Source organism: Opisthocomus hoazin, chromosome 23 (genome assembly GCF_030867145.1).
Source record: "Opisthocomus hoazin isolate bOpiHoa1 chromosome 23, bOpiHoa1.hap1, whole genome shotgun sequence".
Lineage (NCBI taxonomy): Eukaryota > Metazoa > Chordata > Aves > Opisthocomiformes > Opisthocomidae > Opisthocomus > Opisthocomus hoazin.
The window spans coordinates 11994359-12013832 of NC_134436.1; the positions used below are offsets into that span (position 1 = coordinate 11994359).

The 19474-nt window shown below is 52.8% G+C and overlaps 1 protein-coding gene across 4 annotated transcripts in view; it reads right to left on the minus strand.

Moving 5' to 3' along the window:
* Window positions 1–19474, minus strand: part of HTR4 (5-hydroxytryptamine receptor 4) — a 126042-nt gene that overhangs the window by 32505 nt on the left and 74063 nt on the right. For all 4 annotated transcript variants that reach the window (XR_012766098.1, XR_012766099.1, XM_075442220.1 and 1 more), the window contains exon 6: window positions 18218–18786. Coding sequence is in view for 2 of the 4 variants with exons in the window: in XM_075442220.1 (XP_075298335.1) it covers window positions 18218–18786 (569 nt within the window). In the remaining 2 variants the exon portion in view is untranslated. The remainder of the gene's footprint in view (window positions 1–18217; window positions 18787–19474) is intronic.

Here is a 19474-nt window from a genome sequence, read left to right on the forward strand (position 1 = left end):
CCACCAGCCCCAAAAGGCAGCGCTCCTGCCGCGCGCCGTCCGTGCGTCCTGCGGCCGGGAGCCCACCCTCCACCTCCCGGGGTGAAACATCCCCATTTAGCTGGGGTTTATGCCTCTATCCCACCAATCCTAAGCTATACATCAAAGAGGCTTTAAACAGTGTTATGATAAATACTGAACAAGCACACAGACAGAGCTGCAGTAATAAAAGAAAGGACTTACAGAGCATGTTCATGGTTAGACAGGAGCTGGTCTACTGCAGAGGAGCAGGAGGAGCTTGGAGACAGAGGAACAGCCACTTTCATGCAGAAAGGAGGAAAGACAGACACAGTGAGGTAGTAAGGGGAGAAAGAAAAAAAAAAACAAAACAACAACAGATATAGTTAATAGGAAAATGCTTTCCGGCTACCCCGACTTTAAACACCAGGAAGTTATATTCCAATAGTGTCAAAGTTAGAGCTACATCCCCAAACCTCCCAATAAAGGGGAAACCAGATTTTTACAGTAGGAGTGGTAACTGGGTTAGAACTGCATAAGCCATCAGGTGGGGGTTTTTTTTTTTTTTTTTCATAAAACACTTTGGGAATCTTTCAGCTTTCCAAGAATATCCTTTTCCTGTCTCACTGATCTCATTGCAGGCAGGAACATTCTGCTGAGCCCATCTTCCAAAAGCTCTTCAGTATTGCTCTAGCACGGGGTTTGGTAGCCATATATTGTCTTCCTCCTGCTCATTTCATGAGTACCACCAGCCCATTTGGTCTGACTGAGGGTCCTCTTTTGAGGAAGCCACCTGTACCTCTTAAACAAAAGTCTAGGGAGTAGCAACTAGGTCACTTAATTTCCACCCGTGATAACTGACGTGTTCACTGCTAAGAAATTTGATTTATGGAGGCAATGCAGCCCTGCCGCAGATCGCTGGCTGGTGATCCTGGAGCCTTTTGACAGCTCCAGTGTGTGGGAAATGTCGGTCTGCTTTTTTAAGTACAGACGGAGGAGTAATTATTGAGCTCCTTGATTTTGTCAGACCGCAGTGCAGGAATACAGCAGTTACTATTTAATTTTTAGTAAAGTCATAACTACACCTGGCTGCTAGCCAGCACCCACTACTAACTTTAAAAATACACTGCCGTTGGCTGTGAACGAGGTGCTGCTGGTCTCTCACCGACCCTCCGCAGCGTAACAGAGCGTCACCAGTGCCTCCTAATGCACTCAACAGCTGTAACCCCTGTTCCTACTCTCGCATTTTTCTCCTGACCGGTCAACAAGAGCCTGATAAAGAGCAAACAAAGAAAATTTTCCTGTATAAACAGCAGCAGTTCTGATGCAGAGAAACCGAGGACTTCTTAGACCGTTTCATAAACGGGAGTTTCCTTGGATTTGATAATTTGTTTGGTTTTTTCCTCCAGTGACAAGGTGCTTGGAGATTTACAGGCAGACCTTGGTCCCTGGTTCTCTTCACCTGGGCTGGCCTGCTGATAAAACCCACCCTATTGCCTGTGTGTAGCACAGGACCGTGCTAAACGCTGCAACCAGTTGCATCCCGGGGCGGGGGGAATTTAATCTATTTCTGATTCTTAAGATATAAGCCAAAGAAAAGCCATGCTGCAGTTGATAATTTTCTCTATTGAATACCTACGCTCACTGGCAGAAATTTGTGCCTTATTTTCAGTAAAAATGTTCTAGTTTCAGCTTTCAGTCACAGGATCCTCTTTTCACTGCCTTTTATATTAAAGATTGTCTTTGATTGTCTTCTTGAAGCTTTGATTAAAGACCAGCTTCCTCTTCAGGCACGAAATAAGAGCTCATCTGTGTATTTCTGACTATAAGGCAGGCTTTCAAATATTTCAGTTACTTTGTGCTTTGCTCCCCCTGAATTTTCTGATTTTTTTTTTTTCCATGTTTCTGATCTGGGCACATCAGAACAGGCTACAGCACAGCCTGTAACCACACCGTCTCAAAGAGAGAGGTCACTTTCTTTCTACTTGGTATTCCTTTTATTTCTTCATTCGGGGACAGCAGAGAATCCTTCTCCCTCCTGACCCAGGTGTGTGCTGAGCTTCCCGATCTGTGTTCAGCTGCCAGCTACGCACACGCCTCATCCTCTGCAGACCCGTCCCTTCCCCTGATAGACCCCCACTTGCAAACAACGCACGGGGATCAGAGCAGGGGACTCTGATCCTCCAACACCTGCCCAAACAGGGAGTTTGGGGGAATCAAGAGAAGGTAGCTGAAGTGGGATGGAGACTACCCATGTTTGCCGTTCCAGCCTTGGTTAGAATTACCTCCACCCATATATTCAGGCCGTAATAGGTACACTTTAAAGAACCTCAGCAGAAATTCATGAGATGAACAGGTGGTTTTATCCCATACTTCTTAAAAAATCTAAGCATCAGCTGTAATCCTTCTTTCTCTGAGGTGTAGCAGACCTAAACCTTAATCTGCAACAATTACCAAAAATCAAACTACAATGATAAATAAACCAGCATATATGGAAAGAGGAGTGTGCATTAGAAACCATTTGCCAAACAGAAACGGCCAGAACAAGTCAGAAAACACGAGGTACTCTGCAGGTTTGAAGCAGGAGGGCATGGAGGTTAGTGCAAAACACAAGCGACTTAGCAGCTCCACTGAATGACACAGAAAACAATTCCACGAGAGCCAGCTGTGAGCAGAAAGAAGAGATTTGCACAGTTAACAGACCTGGCTTATCTTCTGCATTTCCTTACTTTTTGTTGACATCTCCAGTCTAATAAGAGCCTTTTCTTTTCAGCCCAACAATACCCTTGTACTTCTACATCTGTCTATGGAGTATTTTGAGAGCATCGTACCAGGAGTTCAAAGATGTTTAGATCATGGTTTTCTTCTCTTCTGCTGGCTTCAGCCGGGGGCTGGAGGGAAGCCTTTGCGATGCAGCTGCGCGATACACCCTGTTGCAGAGGTGGAGTCCCCACAGAGCCCAGCTCCAGGCATTTCGCTACCCTGAACTGCCTTCTGGAGGAGCTTCTCCACCGATGATTTCTCTGGGGCAAGGGGGGTGTCCCAGCGTCGGCTGCAGGCTTGGGGCCATCTCAGATGTCCGCCTGTCTCTGCAGCACAGACGTGTTTCTGACACCCAGACACTTGGATACTGCTGGAGCTGCCTGTTCCTCCCCCCCTGCCCCAAGGCACGGAACTGGCTTAAGAGGCTGCAGTGCTGGTGGAAGCAGCATCGGTGGCAGTGACAACATAATTAACAGCTGAAAATTATCCTACTTGGGCATGAAAGCTTTGTAAGTCTAATTTAACTACAAGGGATGTCTCTCTGAGCTTATGTTCTCTATGTCATAGTTTGACAAGAACTGTGGCAACAACAGCTGAGAATCTGGATTGCTGAAGGAACCAAATTTCAGGCATCTAAAAATTCATCTGAATTGGACAATGTTCCTTATGTCATGAGAGTATAATTTAGAGTCGTCCCTTAACATATGTGTGATGCTTCTGAGAGATATTCCAAAGACCAATCTGTGTCCACCTGCCTCTCTGCTGCTTCCCAATACAGTATTTTTTACTTAAAGATACGTATGGATTTTGCAGATCACTGAGGACCTAGTTGCGTGAAAAACACTCAGCATCCAGGTCTCTACTGGAAGCCAAAGGGAGAGGCACTGCTGAAAATCAAAGCCTTTACGTTGAGGCTAGGGCGTCTCAAGTATTTGCCTGTAAAAGCCCGCGTGCGTGCCTCCTGCCCGCAGACACGACGGGCAGGCGAGGCAGGAGGGCTCCGGCGCAGCGCGGCAGCCCGTGCTGCTCAGCCATTAATTAAGCTGGCAATAAGCAGCCCAAGGTAAGCATACACGATCCTACAGCCAACTCTTCCATTGCAAGTCCACGTGAACCTGTGCACAGGGGAAAGAGATTTTTAAGGAAATTAATTAAGCCTACAGCTTATTTTAAAGGACTTTTATGGTTTTGTTTTAAAATTTATTAAGAACAAGGCTTCTTTCAAAAACAGAAAAAGAAATGGTGCATAACTAAAGCGCATCATTTCCCGAAGTTCTCTGAGCTTTTTTTTTTAAACGACTCCTTTCTCGCGCCCTTTTCTCCGCTCCCCTGTGGCCGCAGCAGCTGAGCGGGGCTGCGCCAAGGAGGGAGCTGCAGAAGGTGCATCTCCTCGCTGGGCAGCTGGACGGGACCTCCTGCCGGGGGGGAGCGCAGCAAACGTCCCCACCCTCGCGCCGACGCTACATGCCGGAGCGCGTTGAAGATCTCCTGGCAATGCCTCCGAAGTGTCACGCGTGATTGCCTCCCTGCCTACGAAGCAGTCGCTCTGTGCAGTTCTTGTCTCAAATATTGTATCAAAGTCTCACAAAGTGCTTTCATTGCTAATAAATACTAACTGCAGTGCTATAAAAACTTGTCAAAAAGCACCACAGGGCATGAATCTCACTGAATAAATTATATCTGCCTTTAATACATTAATGTAAACTGTTACTGTCTCTGTGCGCTACCAGGCAGATTACAGATCAGTCAATGATAAAATTATTCATACATAACATTAACATAAGATACGACTGGCTTCTTGATTCTTCTCTTCTTTGGTGCCAGTGCTCGAGTTTGCCTAATTGCTACACTCCGTTCCGTGTAGCAATGCTGCATCCTTCCTTTCCTTCCAAAGTGACAAATTCCTATTGTGTTTGCTGCCCTCCTTAAAGGAAACGGAGCGCACATCCCTGGGGTCTGGGGTTTGCACTTCCCCAGCTGCTCCACGCATTTCCAGCGGTGGCTTCACTGCAGCGGTGGAAAAAGCGCTGCCGGGCCTCAGACCTTTGGAGACTTTGAGGCTAAAGGCGTTTCTGTACTCCATTTTGAGAGGGGTCAGGATTTCAGAGCAGTGTAACCTTCCTCTGAGGATGCCACATTTTACGACGTGTGACACAATACCAAGACAAAGCACAAAAATGGGGAAAAAATATGATGGGATGTCAGGGTATACGAACTACCTCTTGTTTTTCCCTTCATACAAGAGGGCATGCGTGAAGATAAGCTAAATTCAGTCTAACGTTCACATATTTGTGTCGGATGATTTGGAAAGCAATGCAGAAAGGGTTACGCTTTACAGCTGTGTTTCCCAAGCTATTGTGGCCTGCCTTCACCCAGGAGAGGGCAAAATGCAGGCTGATGCCCCTGCGAATGCCACGGCAGCGCGTGGCTGATGCTGCGGGCCACGTGAGTGCCTGCCTGCTGTCAGGTATAGGCAAGGCGATGCTTGATTAGTGACCAGTGACTCCTCCTGGGACTGCATGAGCTCACTAACTAAACCTCTTACTAGCTTCAAAAGGATCAAGCAACTGACCTGGAAGAGCATCCTTCTGAACTAGAACACAGGCAATGATCTCGAAAGCACACGCACCCAGCTGCAGCTGGCCTCGCCGCGGCGTTGGTGGGGGCTGCCCTGCCCGCGCGCGTCTCCGAGCGCCTTCCCCTTCTGTGAGGGGAAGCAGCCCCAGGGAACAGGCAGACTGCACGGGGGACCACAGCAGCGTTTCCCTCCCCAGCACAGTCCCGCTCAAGCAAAGCTCAGCTGTATCCTAAGGATCGCTCTGTCGTGCAAAACTCCTTTCAAAAGCTGTGCCTGTAACGTGCCTGTGTTTTCTGGAAGGAAATCTGAAGGAAGTCCAGCTGAAGCCTCCACGGCAGGAGCGCCGGACTCTACTACACATGGAAGCACAGCGAGCTAAACTGAGCTTCTGCTAGAGCTGACACGTCCTTCTCCCCCGATGAACCAAACAGAGGAAACATGTGGGTGAGTCTCTCTGCGAGTTAGCTCCTCGCTCTGTTAACAGGATGAACCTCGTTCTACAGGGAGAGAACTGTTGGAGCTCTCCCCTAAAAAGTCCCCACATTTTCCGCAGTGAAAGTATGAGCTTGAGGCAACTCCAGCCAGCTCTGCCTCTGACAGTGCCTACGCCGTTTCACCTCTAGGGTCAGAATGTCTCTCTGCTTGAGAGTTAATTTATAAACATTTTACAGAGAAAATGCTGACGCTCACTTTGATCCAAGTATGTGACATCTGTGGAGGAAACAGCCTGACCCGATGTTTACATGCTATCATTCCCTCGGAATGATCTTTCAGAAAAAACAGTACATTTTTCTACAGAGTGATGGCTGAGTCCCACTGTGGATTTATTGGCTACCACTGACATCAGGGATACCAGCAGGGACCTCTTCAGCTTCCAGAAGATATTATTTCTTCTAATCCAAACAAATCAGTCCACTCTCAAAGCTCTTTGCTGGTGCTCTGGATGCCTGCAGCAGACTCCTGCCAGGGCACAGCTGCAACCTCCCAGCGCTGCTCAGGACAGTTCTGAGCTTTGAATGTCGATCAGCACCTCGTAACACCCTTCAGCTACCCTTTGCTACCCTTGGATCTGTGATGCATCAAGAGAGAGGAATTAACAAGAGAAATTAAAGAAAGACTTATTTCCAAAGAAGAAGCACAACTTAAAAAACATCTAATAGTGAAAGCTATTAGAAATCATGAAGGTGTTCCCTACAGGGGGTGAGGAGCCTGCTTTGTCTCTGGAAATTTGAAAACAGACTTGGGACTCTGACATGTGTCGGTCACAGGTTCTCCCAGCCAGGAGTTACTAACCTTGCACGTTAAGACATGATTACTCTTCTGGTTACAATGCCTGCAAAATACGAGGACTCACAGTGAAACCAGTCTTCAGATTATAAGATTTCAGACGGCTCGACGTAAGTAGCAAGAAAATACATCCAGGTTTATACCTACACTGTAAGAAAAAGGCTTCCGAAATTGAGGAGCTTGTACATCTTCAAGCAGAGGACTACGCTTTGTCACCGGTAAGAGAAAGGCAACGTGTGGTTCAATGAGCTCTTTCAGCAAGAGAAATCGCATAACTTAACCAGGATTAAACGAAGACATAGGGTCAAAGGGAGAATCCAGAAAAATCCCCCACTGATAGGGTTGTGATCAATGAAAGCAGCACACGCCAGGTATAAATCTCATTGCTAAAGATGCGACCGTAAAGCACATCATTGCAACACGAACAAGTACGGGTTCTAAAACTGCCTCCTAAATGTGGCTACCTGAATTTAAACATGCTGTCTTCTGTGATGGATGACAGTAACACTGAAGCAGCCTGTGACAGCCAGAGAACAGAGAGAGTAATGCAGAAGAAAGGACTGGAAATCATCAGCTAATACAGAAACAGCCTTACTCAGCTGTATGTAATGGCTGATGTAGTATTTCTACGACATCATGCACTCCCAAAGGCAGACACAAAGAAATACTGCATCTTTACTGGTGGCAAAACCAAAACAAAACCACATCTGTATCAATTCACAGGTCAGGCCACCCACTCAAGATGCAAATGCATACTGAGCAGCAGATGTCAGCAACGATAACCTTTGCTATGCCAAATAAATAAAACCAAGAAAACCTCAAAATGGCCAATTTACTGTTTTGAAACCTGCAGTTTAAGACGCACAGACACTTCCAGCTGACTCCGAGCTGACATCACGGGTGGATGCATGCTGCAGGCAGGCTCAGCAGGTACCGGAATGTGAAGAAACACGCGAACCAGGCAGGCTGGCACCAGCAGCCGCCCAGCAATCGCAAATACAGGTAGCGGTTAAGGATCCAGAAAGTGGCAAAACAGTAAAAGACAACCAAACCACAGCAAATGTACTGAAAGTCCTTGACACCTTCCTGGAGATACCAAAGAGCTGGCCAAATCATCCTGAGAATACCAGGGCTCTTCTCTCCCACAGACACACCCAAAGCCTTAGGAGCAATTTTAACTGCGGCAACGGGGAAGCCTTTCCACAGAGAAAGAGGCGGCGCATATAATGCTTAAATAAATTCTCCTACAGCTGTCGGAAAGGAAGAGGGCTATTGAAAAATGAAAAGAAGAAGTTAACCTAAAATTACAATGCACTTAAACAATTAGCCCTGAGCTTGAGAGATGTCTGCTGCCACAACAAATAACAGAATATAACAGCAATTGCTTAGGTTTAGCTAGCATTTCTAGCCCAAAGGCATGAGGAGCTCTTTGCAAATGCTGATACGCATTGTCTCAAAACACTTTGACTCATCCAACATTGATCTCTGGAGAGGAGGGAGACAGCCCAACACACTCAGCACAGCTGTGCAGAGGTCTTGGCTGGCGCTATGCAGCTGAAGCGGAAGGGAAGTAGGTGGATACTAAATTGCTATCCATAGGAGAATTTATTCAGGTACCAAAACTAGCTTTAAACCCTGGTTTGGCTCTCTGGAACGAATGGCTAGAGTCCCAAAGGACTCTGAATCGGATTCAGTATGTCAGCACTTATTATGAGGGATGCATGTATTTATGGAGATGTAACTGTTTAAGTGGCATTCAGTCATTTGAGTGATGTGCTTCCATGTGGCAGGAGGAGCAGAGTGCTGTGGCCAGCAGTGCTCCTCCCGGGGCAAGGCACTCCTCGTCACAGCCCGACGGCAGATAACCCACGCACGCCGCCGTCCGTCTCATCGCACCGCTCCCAGCACCAGCTCTTCTGCCTGCCCCGTACTCCCAACGCAGGACACGCTGCTGCTGAGAAGCTCACCGAAATATCATTGCACGAGAGAGAATTCATTCCTCAGCAGAAGCTTTCCGCTTTAGGTGTATAAACCTAAATAAATACCTAGCATCGTGGCGTTGATTCAGGAAGCAGAGCTGGGATTAAATCAGGCAGTGCAATAATGATGCTTTGTATCGGTAAGGACTCGAGTGAAATCAGATTAGAGCTCTTCTCAACAGATAATGTCCTGCTTTTTCATCACGGCCACCAAACCATTTAAAATTTCCGTTCGAATCACTCTGTGCAGAACAGGAGCTGCTTGCTTTTATTGTCAGGAGACCCAGAAAGATGAAAAAGTAAACGCGTGGAAATCTAGCCCATCTTTACTGAGGGAGTCCCACCAGACAGACAACTTCCCTACTTCTGTCACGCCCTGCCCTGCTGTTCCCCTGCGCTGCCTTTCGCAAGAGGGAGGAAGCAACCTCCGCGGAGAGCCGCGGGCGCGGGGACGGGAGAGCGGCCGCAGGTGCCGAGGCTCCGCAGCGAGGCAGGCGTCCCCGCAGCCCCGGGGAGAGGCAGGGCAGCGCGGGCAAGCCGGCAGTGACCGGACGGAGCCCAGCTTCCCTGGATGGCCCACGCTGCACTGTCCCCGCTGCTGCCTGCAGAAGGGGCTCTCCCAGAAACCACCAGATCGTACGGGTCACACCGCAAACAGGGAGGTGCTGAACGAGGGGTTCGGCATTCCCTAGGGAGACATAAACCAGGGCAGCAAACAGCAAATCTCAGATCAGAAGGAAAGCCTTCAGTGGGATGCTGCCCCACCAGAACACATCAACTGCCTGTGTTACCCAAAGCACAAGGCGTGCAATTAAAAACAACAAAAATGAGCTGATGTTTCAGTCACTTCCAAGTTCAAGGTGCCCAGTGCCCTTCAGTGCCTTGGCTTCCCTACCAGAAACGGACCGATGCAGAAGAGGAGTTCTGATCTTGCATCTTTTATCAGGCCAAATAACAAAAAGGGGTTTATCTTAGCTCTAATCTCTTTTTCCAATATACAGACATATTGAAAGAGATTGCCTCACCAAAACCGAAGGGAACTGTGGTATTTTAAAACCCTAATCCCCTCCTTCCTCGGTGGGAAATAAGATAAGTATCTTGATTTCACTCAGTACAATTACAAGAAGCTTTTCTCTCATCAAAAGTTCTCAGTTTCCTCTGTCAGGCACTTTCTGAGCTAAGCACCAGGCCCCGGCAGTGTCCCGATTATCGGCAAGACAAGCGGTTCTCGGGTGAAGGCAGGCAGCAGGCTCCCCCGACACAGGGTGCAGCGCAGACGCCGGCACCAGCTGACCCGAGGGCAGCAGTCCCGAGGAGCTGGTTTGTACTGGGACGGGCAGTCGGCATTGGCAGCGGGTCTCCTCACGGGCTTGGCTGCCTGGTGGGACCGGGGTGCAGCCGGTGAGGACGCGGGACGGGGCGACGCGCACCCACGCTGCCACACAGCCCGGCGCGATGCTCGGCGTCCCAGGGAGCCGGTGCCATGCGAGCAGGGGCAGGGAGCCAAGGCCACCCCGCTCCCTTGCCCTAGACTTTAACCTTTCTGCAGAAGAACTCCGAAGTGTCATAAGAAAAATAAAAATCTCTTAAAACTGTTCAGCTTTTAAATTTAGCACAGATCCCTAGGAAAGAAAAAGCGGGGAAGGGGTGGGAGGAGGAACCTCACCCCAGACTTCACAGCTGACAGCTGACAGCAAGAAACTAGTGTCTCGACTTCCCACCCTGGGGATAACCCAAACTCAGCAAAAAGCCTACTGCACTTACAAACACAAAGAAAGGCTTCGGCAGTAACTTCAGAAGACACCCACAGTAAAAATCCCGTCCACCCCCGGCGAGCCGGAGCACGCCGTGCGCGGCAGTGCCGGTGGCTGCGGCAGTGCCGGTGGCTGCGGCAGTCGGCGCAGGCAGGCTTCGCCGTCCCGAGCCCGCGGCGCGGGCAGAGCAGGGGCTGTGCCTTCGGCGGCGAGCGCAGCTTCGGAGAGGCTCCGCACTACGGTTCCCTGCCGCAAGCGCCCACCCCACACAGCTTTCTGGCTTCAATTAATGGTGCAATTCCTGCTCTCAATTTCCGAGACTGTGCTGGAGTCTCCCTTCCTCTCTCGCAGCTCTTGGCCTTGGGGATTCTTTTTTCTGAGGTTTGCTTTTGCCCAGGGTGGGCTCAGCCCCTGTGGGCAGCACTTCAGCTGCCGGGGGAGCTGTGCGTGCCACCGCCTGCCATGAGCTGCCCGGCGCGTTCCCCTGCGCGCAGAAGTCAGGAGGTACAGAAACACAGGCAGAGGTGAAAGGAGGGGCAAGACGCTTGTGCAGATGATGGTGGCCCATCTTCTAGTTTGCAGGTTGGTTGATGCTGCGCAGAACAACACACGGCCAAGCCCCCTGCCATGTCTGCAACTCTCTGTTTTTACGGGGATAACTTCTGCTGCTGTGGAACAGCGAAACTCCCAGACCCCAGGGCTTCTCTGCTCTTGCACACTGCACAGCAGAGCGTGCACTCTCACCTGCAGTCCCTGTCTCAGCCCGTATCTCCTGTCTGAGCTGTCCTGTACCTCCTGACACTGACAGCTCTCGGTGTCCTGCTCACGATCCTCCACGACTCCCAGCCACAGTATTTGTCAATGGTACACTAGAGGCTGTTTCTGTGGAGAAGACTGATGCCAAGTTGTAAAACCGTGGCAGGGAAGTTGGAACATAAGTCTGACTGTAAATATTGGCAAATCTTCATAAAAAATTACAAGAAAGCTCCTCCAAGAAATCACAAAACTCTTTTTAGTTGCTATTGAATCTAATGATCTCCTGTATTTTCCACACAATACCTTCCCAGGCTTGCAGCTAATGAATTTCAATGAAAACCAAATGATCTCTTGACTAAGATCAACAAGATTAGCAAAGGCGAAGACCTACTAAGTGCCAGTTCCCCAGTCTGAGCCTTTTCCTTGGTACAAGATTGTCCCCCTGAATACTATTTTTAACTACTTTGTCCAGTCTAGCTTTAAACGGCAGAATGAGATGAGACATCTGTACACACCATCACATACCCGCTCTGAAGAGAAACTGGGAAACAGGCAAAGGCACAGAAATAACGTATTTCGAGATGTAACAGAGGTTACTTCCAGGTCCCTGACAGCTCTTGCACTGAACCGAACGCAAACCAACACACTTGTGCTGCCCCTGCTGCCACTTCAGGGACGGGTGGAAGCCGTCTTCTCCTTGCTTGCACTCGCCCCCCCCACCCCAGCAGCCCACAGTAAAACGCTCTGGCTGCTCACAAAGCCACACACCTACTGCTGAGAGCCGCCGGGCTCGGGCTGCGGTCCAGCGTCCCTCTGCTCCCCGGCCACCACCGCCTGCCCCTCGCGCAGCGCCCGGGCTGCCCTTCCCCTCCGGCAGCGCGCGGCACCCAGCAAAACGATGAGCTTGCTCCCGGCTGGCTGCCCGCGGGGCCAGGACGACACAGCAGCGGGCAGAAAGCAACGGGGCCGAGGACGTCCCTGTCCGGGAGGCCGGGTCACCCAACCAGCAGAGACCCTCGTCGTCACCCAGTATGTCCGGAACAAGCCAGGCTGCGGGTCTTCCCCGAGCTCACCCTTGTGTGCAATGTGTTCTCTTGAACTAGAGGGGTGATTACACAGAGAGCCAACCTTCAGTCTTCACATTTCTAGTGGTAGAAAGCTGCATATGCTAATGAAGTGTCACGGCTTACGACTTTCCCTTTTAAAAAGGAACACCGTGTGTCTAACGCAAGCTTGTGCACTTTACACTTCCAGGTCTTTCCCCTGCTGCGCGTCTGTGCATCAGACTTCTGCGCCCCACGCGGACACTGATCCTTCTGCCCTCTCCAGTACAAGATAAACAGTTGGTGTGCCACGAATATTTCGTTACACCTTCTTTTCAAAACCTTTTAGCACCCATCACCAGTGGTACCCAACCCCCATCCCTGCCTGCGCTGGCTCCATGTCTGTGGGAACGGCCCCATCACCCATCACCGGTGGTACCCAACTGCCATCCCTGCCCGTGCTGGCTCCGTGTCTGTGGGAGCAGCCCCATCACCCATCACCGGTGGTACCCGACCGCCATCCCTGCCCGCGCTGGCTCCGTGTCTGTGGGAATGGCCCCATCACCCATCACCGGTGGTACCCAACTGCCATCCCTGCCTGCACTGGTTCCATGTCTGTGGGAACAGCCCCATCACCAGTGGTACCCGACTGCCATCCCTGCCTGCGCTGGCTCCGTGTCTGTGGGAACGGCCCCATCACCCATCACCGATGGTACCCGACTGCCATCCCTGCCCGCGCTGGCTCTGTGCCTGCGGGAACGGCCCCATCACCCATCACTGATGGTACCCGACCGCCATCCCTGCCCGCGCTGGCTCCGTGTCTGTGGGAACGGCCCCATCACCCATCACCGGTGGTACCCAACTGCCATCCCTGCCTGCGCTGGTTCCATGTCTGTGGGAACAGCCCCATCACCCATCACCAGTGGTACCCAACTGCCATCCCTGCCTGCGCTGGCTCCATGTCTGTGGGAACGGCCCCATCACCCATCACCAGTGGTACCCGACTGCGATCCCTGCCAGCGCTGGCTCCGTGTCTGCGGGAACGGCCCCATCACCCCTCACCGGTGGTACCTGACTGCCATCCCTGTCCACGCTGGCTCCGTGTCTGCAGGAACGGCCCCGTCACCCATCACCGGTGGTACCCGACTGCCATCCCTGCCAGCGCTGGCTCCGTGTCTGTGGGAACGGCCCCATCACCCATCACCAGTGGTACCCGACTGCCATCCCTGCCTGCGCTGGCTCCATGTCTGCAGGAACGGCCCCATCACCCATCACCAGTGGTACCCGACTGCCATCCCTGCCTGCGCCGGCTCCGTGTCTGTGGGAACGGCCCCGTCACCCATCACCAGTGGTACCCGACTGCCAGCCCTGCCTGCGCTGGCTCCGTGTCTGCGGGAACGGCCCCGTCACCCCTCAGTCTCAGCATCACGCGGGAGCCGATGCTCAGCGCCGAAGCCTGTTTCACACCGGCTGGTTGTCAGAGCAGCCCGGGCTCTGAGCCTGTGTTCAGCAAGCCAAGAGGCACAGCCACAGAGACCACGTTTCTGTAACTCCGTGGAAGCAGCCAGATCCCCGCTCACGCTCCGTTCTGCCAGGCGAAACCAGGCAGCCGTGCTCACGCGGCGGTGCGGAGCCGTGCCTGCCGACGTGGGAACTGACGCTAGGACCGCAGCCGTCGCAGCGAGTGGAAAACACAGCTCGAGCAGCCTCTGGCTGCACGGCCCAGAGCGCTCAGCCCCAGAGAACAAATCTTTGTCACCTCCGAAGTCACAGAATTAGTCACTTCACAGAATCACAGAATCACAGAATAGTAGGGGTTGGAAGGGACCTCTGTGGGTCACCTAGTCCAACCCTCCTGCCGAAGCAGGGTCACCTACAGCAGGCTGCACAGGACCTTGTCCAGGCGGGTCTTGAATATCTCCAGAGAAGGAGACTCTACATGTTATGGGCGGTGTAATATTTCACACCTCAGGGCAGAGCTCTCACAGGCTTCTCCCCTCCGCCGACGGCCCCGCGGGCTGCTGCCACATTCATTTAACTCGGTGTTTACGAAGGCGACGCGCTTCCAGCCCCCCAAGCTGCACGCTGCCTCTCCTCGGCTCTTCTCAAAGGAAAACCAAGATGTGTTTTACTGTGGAGAAACAAAACTGGCACCAGCCCTGCCCGAGAAGACCTCTCTCTGATGGAAAACGAGTGAACAAACCAGCGGCTGGAGCTCTGCCCGCAGACTCCTACACTGCACCGCGCCAGACAGGGCCCTTCCGAGAGGAAACGGGGGATGCACCCGCGTGAGCTCCCTGGCCCAGGCGGGCCAGAGTCTGTCTACGCTGATCATCACTCAGCTTCATGTTACCCAAAGTCATCCTCGCTGTGGAAAACTTTCAGCACTTGTTTTATCCAAGAATTCCAGCAACGCTGACCTGGGTTCCCATTCGCTTGTGCAGTACAAGAATTTAATGATTCATGAAGGCATGAGCTGGTTAGTTTGTGCTGAATAAATATCTACGCATGACAAAAGATATGCAAACAATATGTTTAAAGGGGAAGAGAGCATTTTCCAGCTGATTATGGCATCTTGCTTTCAGTTGTCCTGCACACTTGCTGGAGTCACCTAGAAACCCCCACCTACTGCAGCCCATTATTGTACCAATTTTTGCCACACATTAGTTGAGCGCTCACTGTAAATCCCCCTGTCCGCTCATTATTTGGAATGATTCTCAAGTCCCTTGGACGAAAGATATTCCAAACCATATGTTATTAGAACTACGAGTTGCAAACATTTACAGTGAATTACACAATTTGTGCTGCACCCAGAGAAACAAACCTTTGTATCTGACACGCGAGCTGCAATCTCAGCCGCTGAAAAACGACTCGGGCATGAATTTTGGATTGCAGCCACACCTGCAGACTTCAGTTCACCATTTGCAGGTGTCCTGCCTGAATTTTGCAGCTGATGGTACATGTCGGAACGGAAACAGTTGACTATCCGGGGGTAAAAAAAAGGGTTCTGGCAGTTCTTACCCTTGCAAAAAGCCAACTCGGAAAACAGGCAAATCAAAATCTTCTTTCAAAGCTGCATATTTAATTTTAACACTCTTTCCCCTCATACGAACAGATCCAGCTCTAACCAAATCCTGTCTCCTGGCTGTTCACGACATCTTCAAAGCACGTTTCGCCCCACGTCTCACCCTGCCCAAAGGACGGATGTCTCTCACACCCGCTGACGGAGAGCTCAAGAACAAAATGGGTGATGGGAAATCCTCTCCCCCATCTTCTGTCTCATAATTTAGGGATAAAGTGGGGTGGCTGCCAGGGCATTAAGAAAGCCGCGGTCACGCTCGGATCACGGTCGAGCCTCTGTGCAGTCCGCTCCCCTGCCCCACTGCCACTGCGGTTGGTCCCGGGTGGGCTGTGAAAAGTCTCTCCCAGCCTGGGTCACCCAGAGCACCACAGTCTTCACAGATCACTTGAAAAATAAATTACAAAAAAACATTAAAAAGAAAGAATGAGAACTGTCTCCCAAGCGGCCTCGTGGTTGCGTGTGGTGAGGGCGTCTGTCTCTTCTCACTGCCGTGTGTTATCGCACTCTGCTCCTCCTTCTTTTTTTCCCATTCCTAATACAAATGTGAAAAATCCCAAAATGGGAATGTCAGAACATTTCGACACTGAAGTTATCGGCAGAAAAAAAGAAGAAATGCTTTCCCTCCCTGCAAGGCACTCTCACAGGTCGGGCGCACGCAAGAGCCTGAATTTTAACCGTGACAACCCCACGCTCTGCACTTGCAGACACACCGGTGGGATGGCTGTGAGCAAGGGCAGAACGGTTTGCACAGGCAGAGCTGAAGGAAAGCCCAGATCTTCTCGAGACTGGAAGCAGAGAGGAGTTAGAAATCCCAGACCCACGGTCACCCACTCCTGAGTCCCTCTGAGGCTAAACGACTCACGTCAGCCTAATACAAAATCCCAAATCTCTGCGGTTTTTGGCGGACGAGCTCTGCCCTAGATTCAGCACACGGTCCGTCCGCCCTTCACTGCTCCCCCTGCCAGGGTACAACAAGCAGCTGTCAAACCCCACTCGCACAACTTCCCCTTTAGCAGAAGCTCCTGGTTGGGAAGAAATAACTTTGAGGTTGTTGGAAGTGTGTGAGCCAGGTCCAGCCCCTACGCAGCTTCTCGGATGGGTGGGTATGAAGCCGACACATACAGGAAGGTTTCAATATTTCAGCTGCTGGGCACAAACCCCTTGTATTTCCAAGCTAGTAAAGCAAACGTTACTACGCCTTGAGAGAACCTGCCTCACTAAATTCCTCTTCCATCCGTGCTGGTCCAACCTTTTCTGCATTTAAGAGAGAAGGAGTGAGGAAATCAAAATTCCTCAAGTGAAATGAACCATCCAGAGACTACAGTTAGTTGGTTTTGCTCTAATCCCCACACCTCTATCATCATCAGTGCATAATCTGCACCAGGGAGAGAAGTCGTGCTTTCCTCGTCAGTGACAAAGCCCAGGACAGCAGAAAATAATTGCTCTCCGACGCGCTGACGCGCAGAGCCGCATCCCGCCGGCGCGCAGAGGGAGGAGGGGACGCAGCAGCGGGAGGCGAGTGCCTTCTGCAGTGACACCGAACGGCAGGAGACAACCTGACCTGCGCGCGTGGGAGAGGGGTTGAAGAGTGGTGACACGCTCTTACCCATAAAAGCACTCATAAAAGCGAGAAGCAGACAAGGTGCCCCGTGCGGGTTTGCTCCCTGCAGAGCTCCTGCAGCTCCCTGGCCAGAGGTACCGGCGCGCTCGCTGCGGGACGGAGAGCTGCGTCCGACAAGGGCTGCCCTCTCAGCCCTCCCACCCGCAGCAGAGGAGCATCTGGTTGTCCCGGGAGCACGGCTCCGATGGGAAGAGCGGCCGAGTGCGGCACAGTGCCACGCATCCATCACGGACAGCAGGCTCTGCGACCACGGCCCCTGAGCAGCTGTTAATCAGCAGAAGATAAATACCATCTAATGTCCCTCATCAGTCAGAAAGCTTGAGAGGTCTGTCTCAAGGCTGTGACAAGCCCTGCCCTGTCTCCCATCCACTGCACGGCTCAGGACTCTCCAAAACTTCAGAGCTCACTGCAGAAGCGAGCCCGGGGCAAACCAGCAGGCCGGACCCAGCGGGGACGCGCTCAGTGCCGGGTTCAGTCTCCGGACCGGTTCAGCTCTGAACACAGTACAGTTGCCAGGTCCTTGTCTGCACGCGAAGAGCCATGCCTCCACCTACCCGAAGAAGCAGATCTCCTCCAGACAGCTGCGCAGAAACACCTCTGGTTTTACCCAGACTGCGGCTTGCCCTGGTATCCCCGGAGACCACTGTTCCTCCCTGCCTTCCTCCCGCGCTCAGCCTCCCGCCTCTCCGCTCGGTGAGGAGCAGGCAGCAGAGCGTGCCCCACACCGCAGAGCCCCCCGAAGCCCCCCGAGCCCCACGGCGCGCAGCCCACGCTCTCGCTCGCCATGGACACGCGGCGGTACGCCATGAGGGACGAGGTGCGGGGTCCAAAGCCGCCGGGACCCCAACCCGCCGGCCGGCAGGGCTCCGTCCGCAGCCCTCGGCTCCCGGGGCTCCGGCAGAGCCCGGCACACAGACAGGCTTCGGCGGGGTCACAGCAGAGGGACGGGGAGCCTGCAAAGGCAGAACCTGAGAGAGGGCTTGGGGAGGGGGTTGTGGGGTGATGATCCCTTCGCTAGAGAAGACAGAGCTGGCAGCCTCCCCTCAGAGCAGCCGTTCCCCTCGGACCAAGCAGCAGGGCTTGCCGAAAACGCGTACACAACTTCTGCGTTCTCCCAGCTCCTCCCTGAACACAGCTCCGGAGAAACTGCGCGGACCAGCACGTACCCGTTACCGACAAACCCCGGCTGTCTGAGCACCCGAAGCATTTCTGGGTGCTCCTCTTGCCCCCTCCCTTTCCAAAAAATCAATCGATCAGATATTTCAAATGCAAAGCCAAACCAATCCCTTATGAAAACTCTAGAGGAGAACTCTTTCCAGTGACTCCAGGCACTTCGCAGCCCCTGAGAAGCACTCACCTTAGTACGTGCGTCGATCCATTGATCGTGGTGGTGGAACAGGGGACCGTCTGCCCCAGGATGGAAGGCCTTCGGTATCGCTCATCACCACAGCACAGGATGATGAGGAAGGCACGTCTGAAGGACTTGTTCAGGAAGGCGTAGAGGAAAGGGTTCAGCCCTGAATTGATGTAGCCCAGCCACAGGAAAGCCGTCCACAGCTTCCCTGGCACCGTGTAGTTTATGAACGGGTCCACGATGTTTGTGACAAAGAAGGGGGCCCAGCACAGGCAGAAGCAGCCCATGATGATGCACAGGGTCTTGGCAGCTTTGGTCTCGGTCTTCATGCGGTGCGTGCTGTGCTGGTCCGGCTGGTGCTGCCGGCCGTCGGCCGGGGCCCCCGCGCGCTGCAGCACCCGGATCTGCCGCGCGTGCTCCCTGGCCGTGACGTAGATGCGGTAGTAGGCCAGCACCATCAGCAGGAAGGGGATGTAGAAGGCCACCACGGAGCAGGTAATGGCGTATGGCTTGTTGACCATGAATATGCAGTACGTGGAGTTGGAAGCCTTGTTGAACTGCCTCTGCTGGATCTGGGGCAGGGGTGGAGGACAAGGGCAGAGAAGAAGGGAAGAAGTTCAGCACTTCTCCTCCGATACCAGAGGTCTGTGTGCCAGGACATCTCGCCACCACTTTCCGATTCTCTCTGCTGCTTCCCCTCTCCCACCCGCGGTATCCGCCTCACCCGCTGCTGCCTCTCCTGCCCATGCCCACACCGTGGGCTCTCCATCCCCACCGGTCCCCAGGTCTGCAGGACCAGCCCATGTTGCAGCTCCAGCACCCCAGTGCGTGCCTCAGCCTGGCCAGTGAAAATCACCTGAACCCCCCAGTTCAGACACAGCAAAGGGGAGTAACTTCACTTGGTGCCGTGCTTCTTCGCAGTGCCCGCTGCTCTGCTCACCAAGGTGTGGTTCTACACCAAAGATGCACCAGCCCCACCCAGCCAAGCCCCACGGGGGTGTTGGGAAGGACCAGACGGATGGGAAGGGTCTGGGCAGCAGCAGCTGGGGGGTCAGCTCCCGGCGGGGGGGACACCGAGCTGCCCAGGCACAGGGGCTGTGGGCAGCGGCCCGGGCGGGAGAACTCTGCACGCTGAGTCCATAGGCTGAGGTCTGGTCAACGACTTGTGACGGAAAGAGAGATGGCAGGTGAAGACAGGGGTCCTGCCTGCGAGCGTGGGCAGCAGGAGGAGGCAGACCAGGGGCAGGCAGGGCTCTGGTG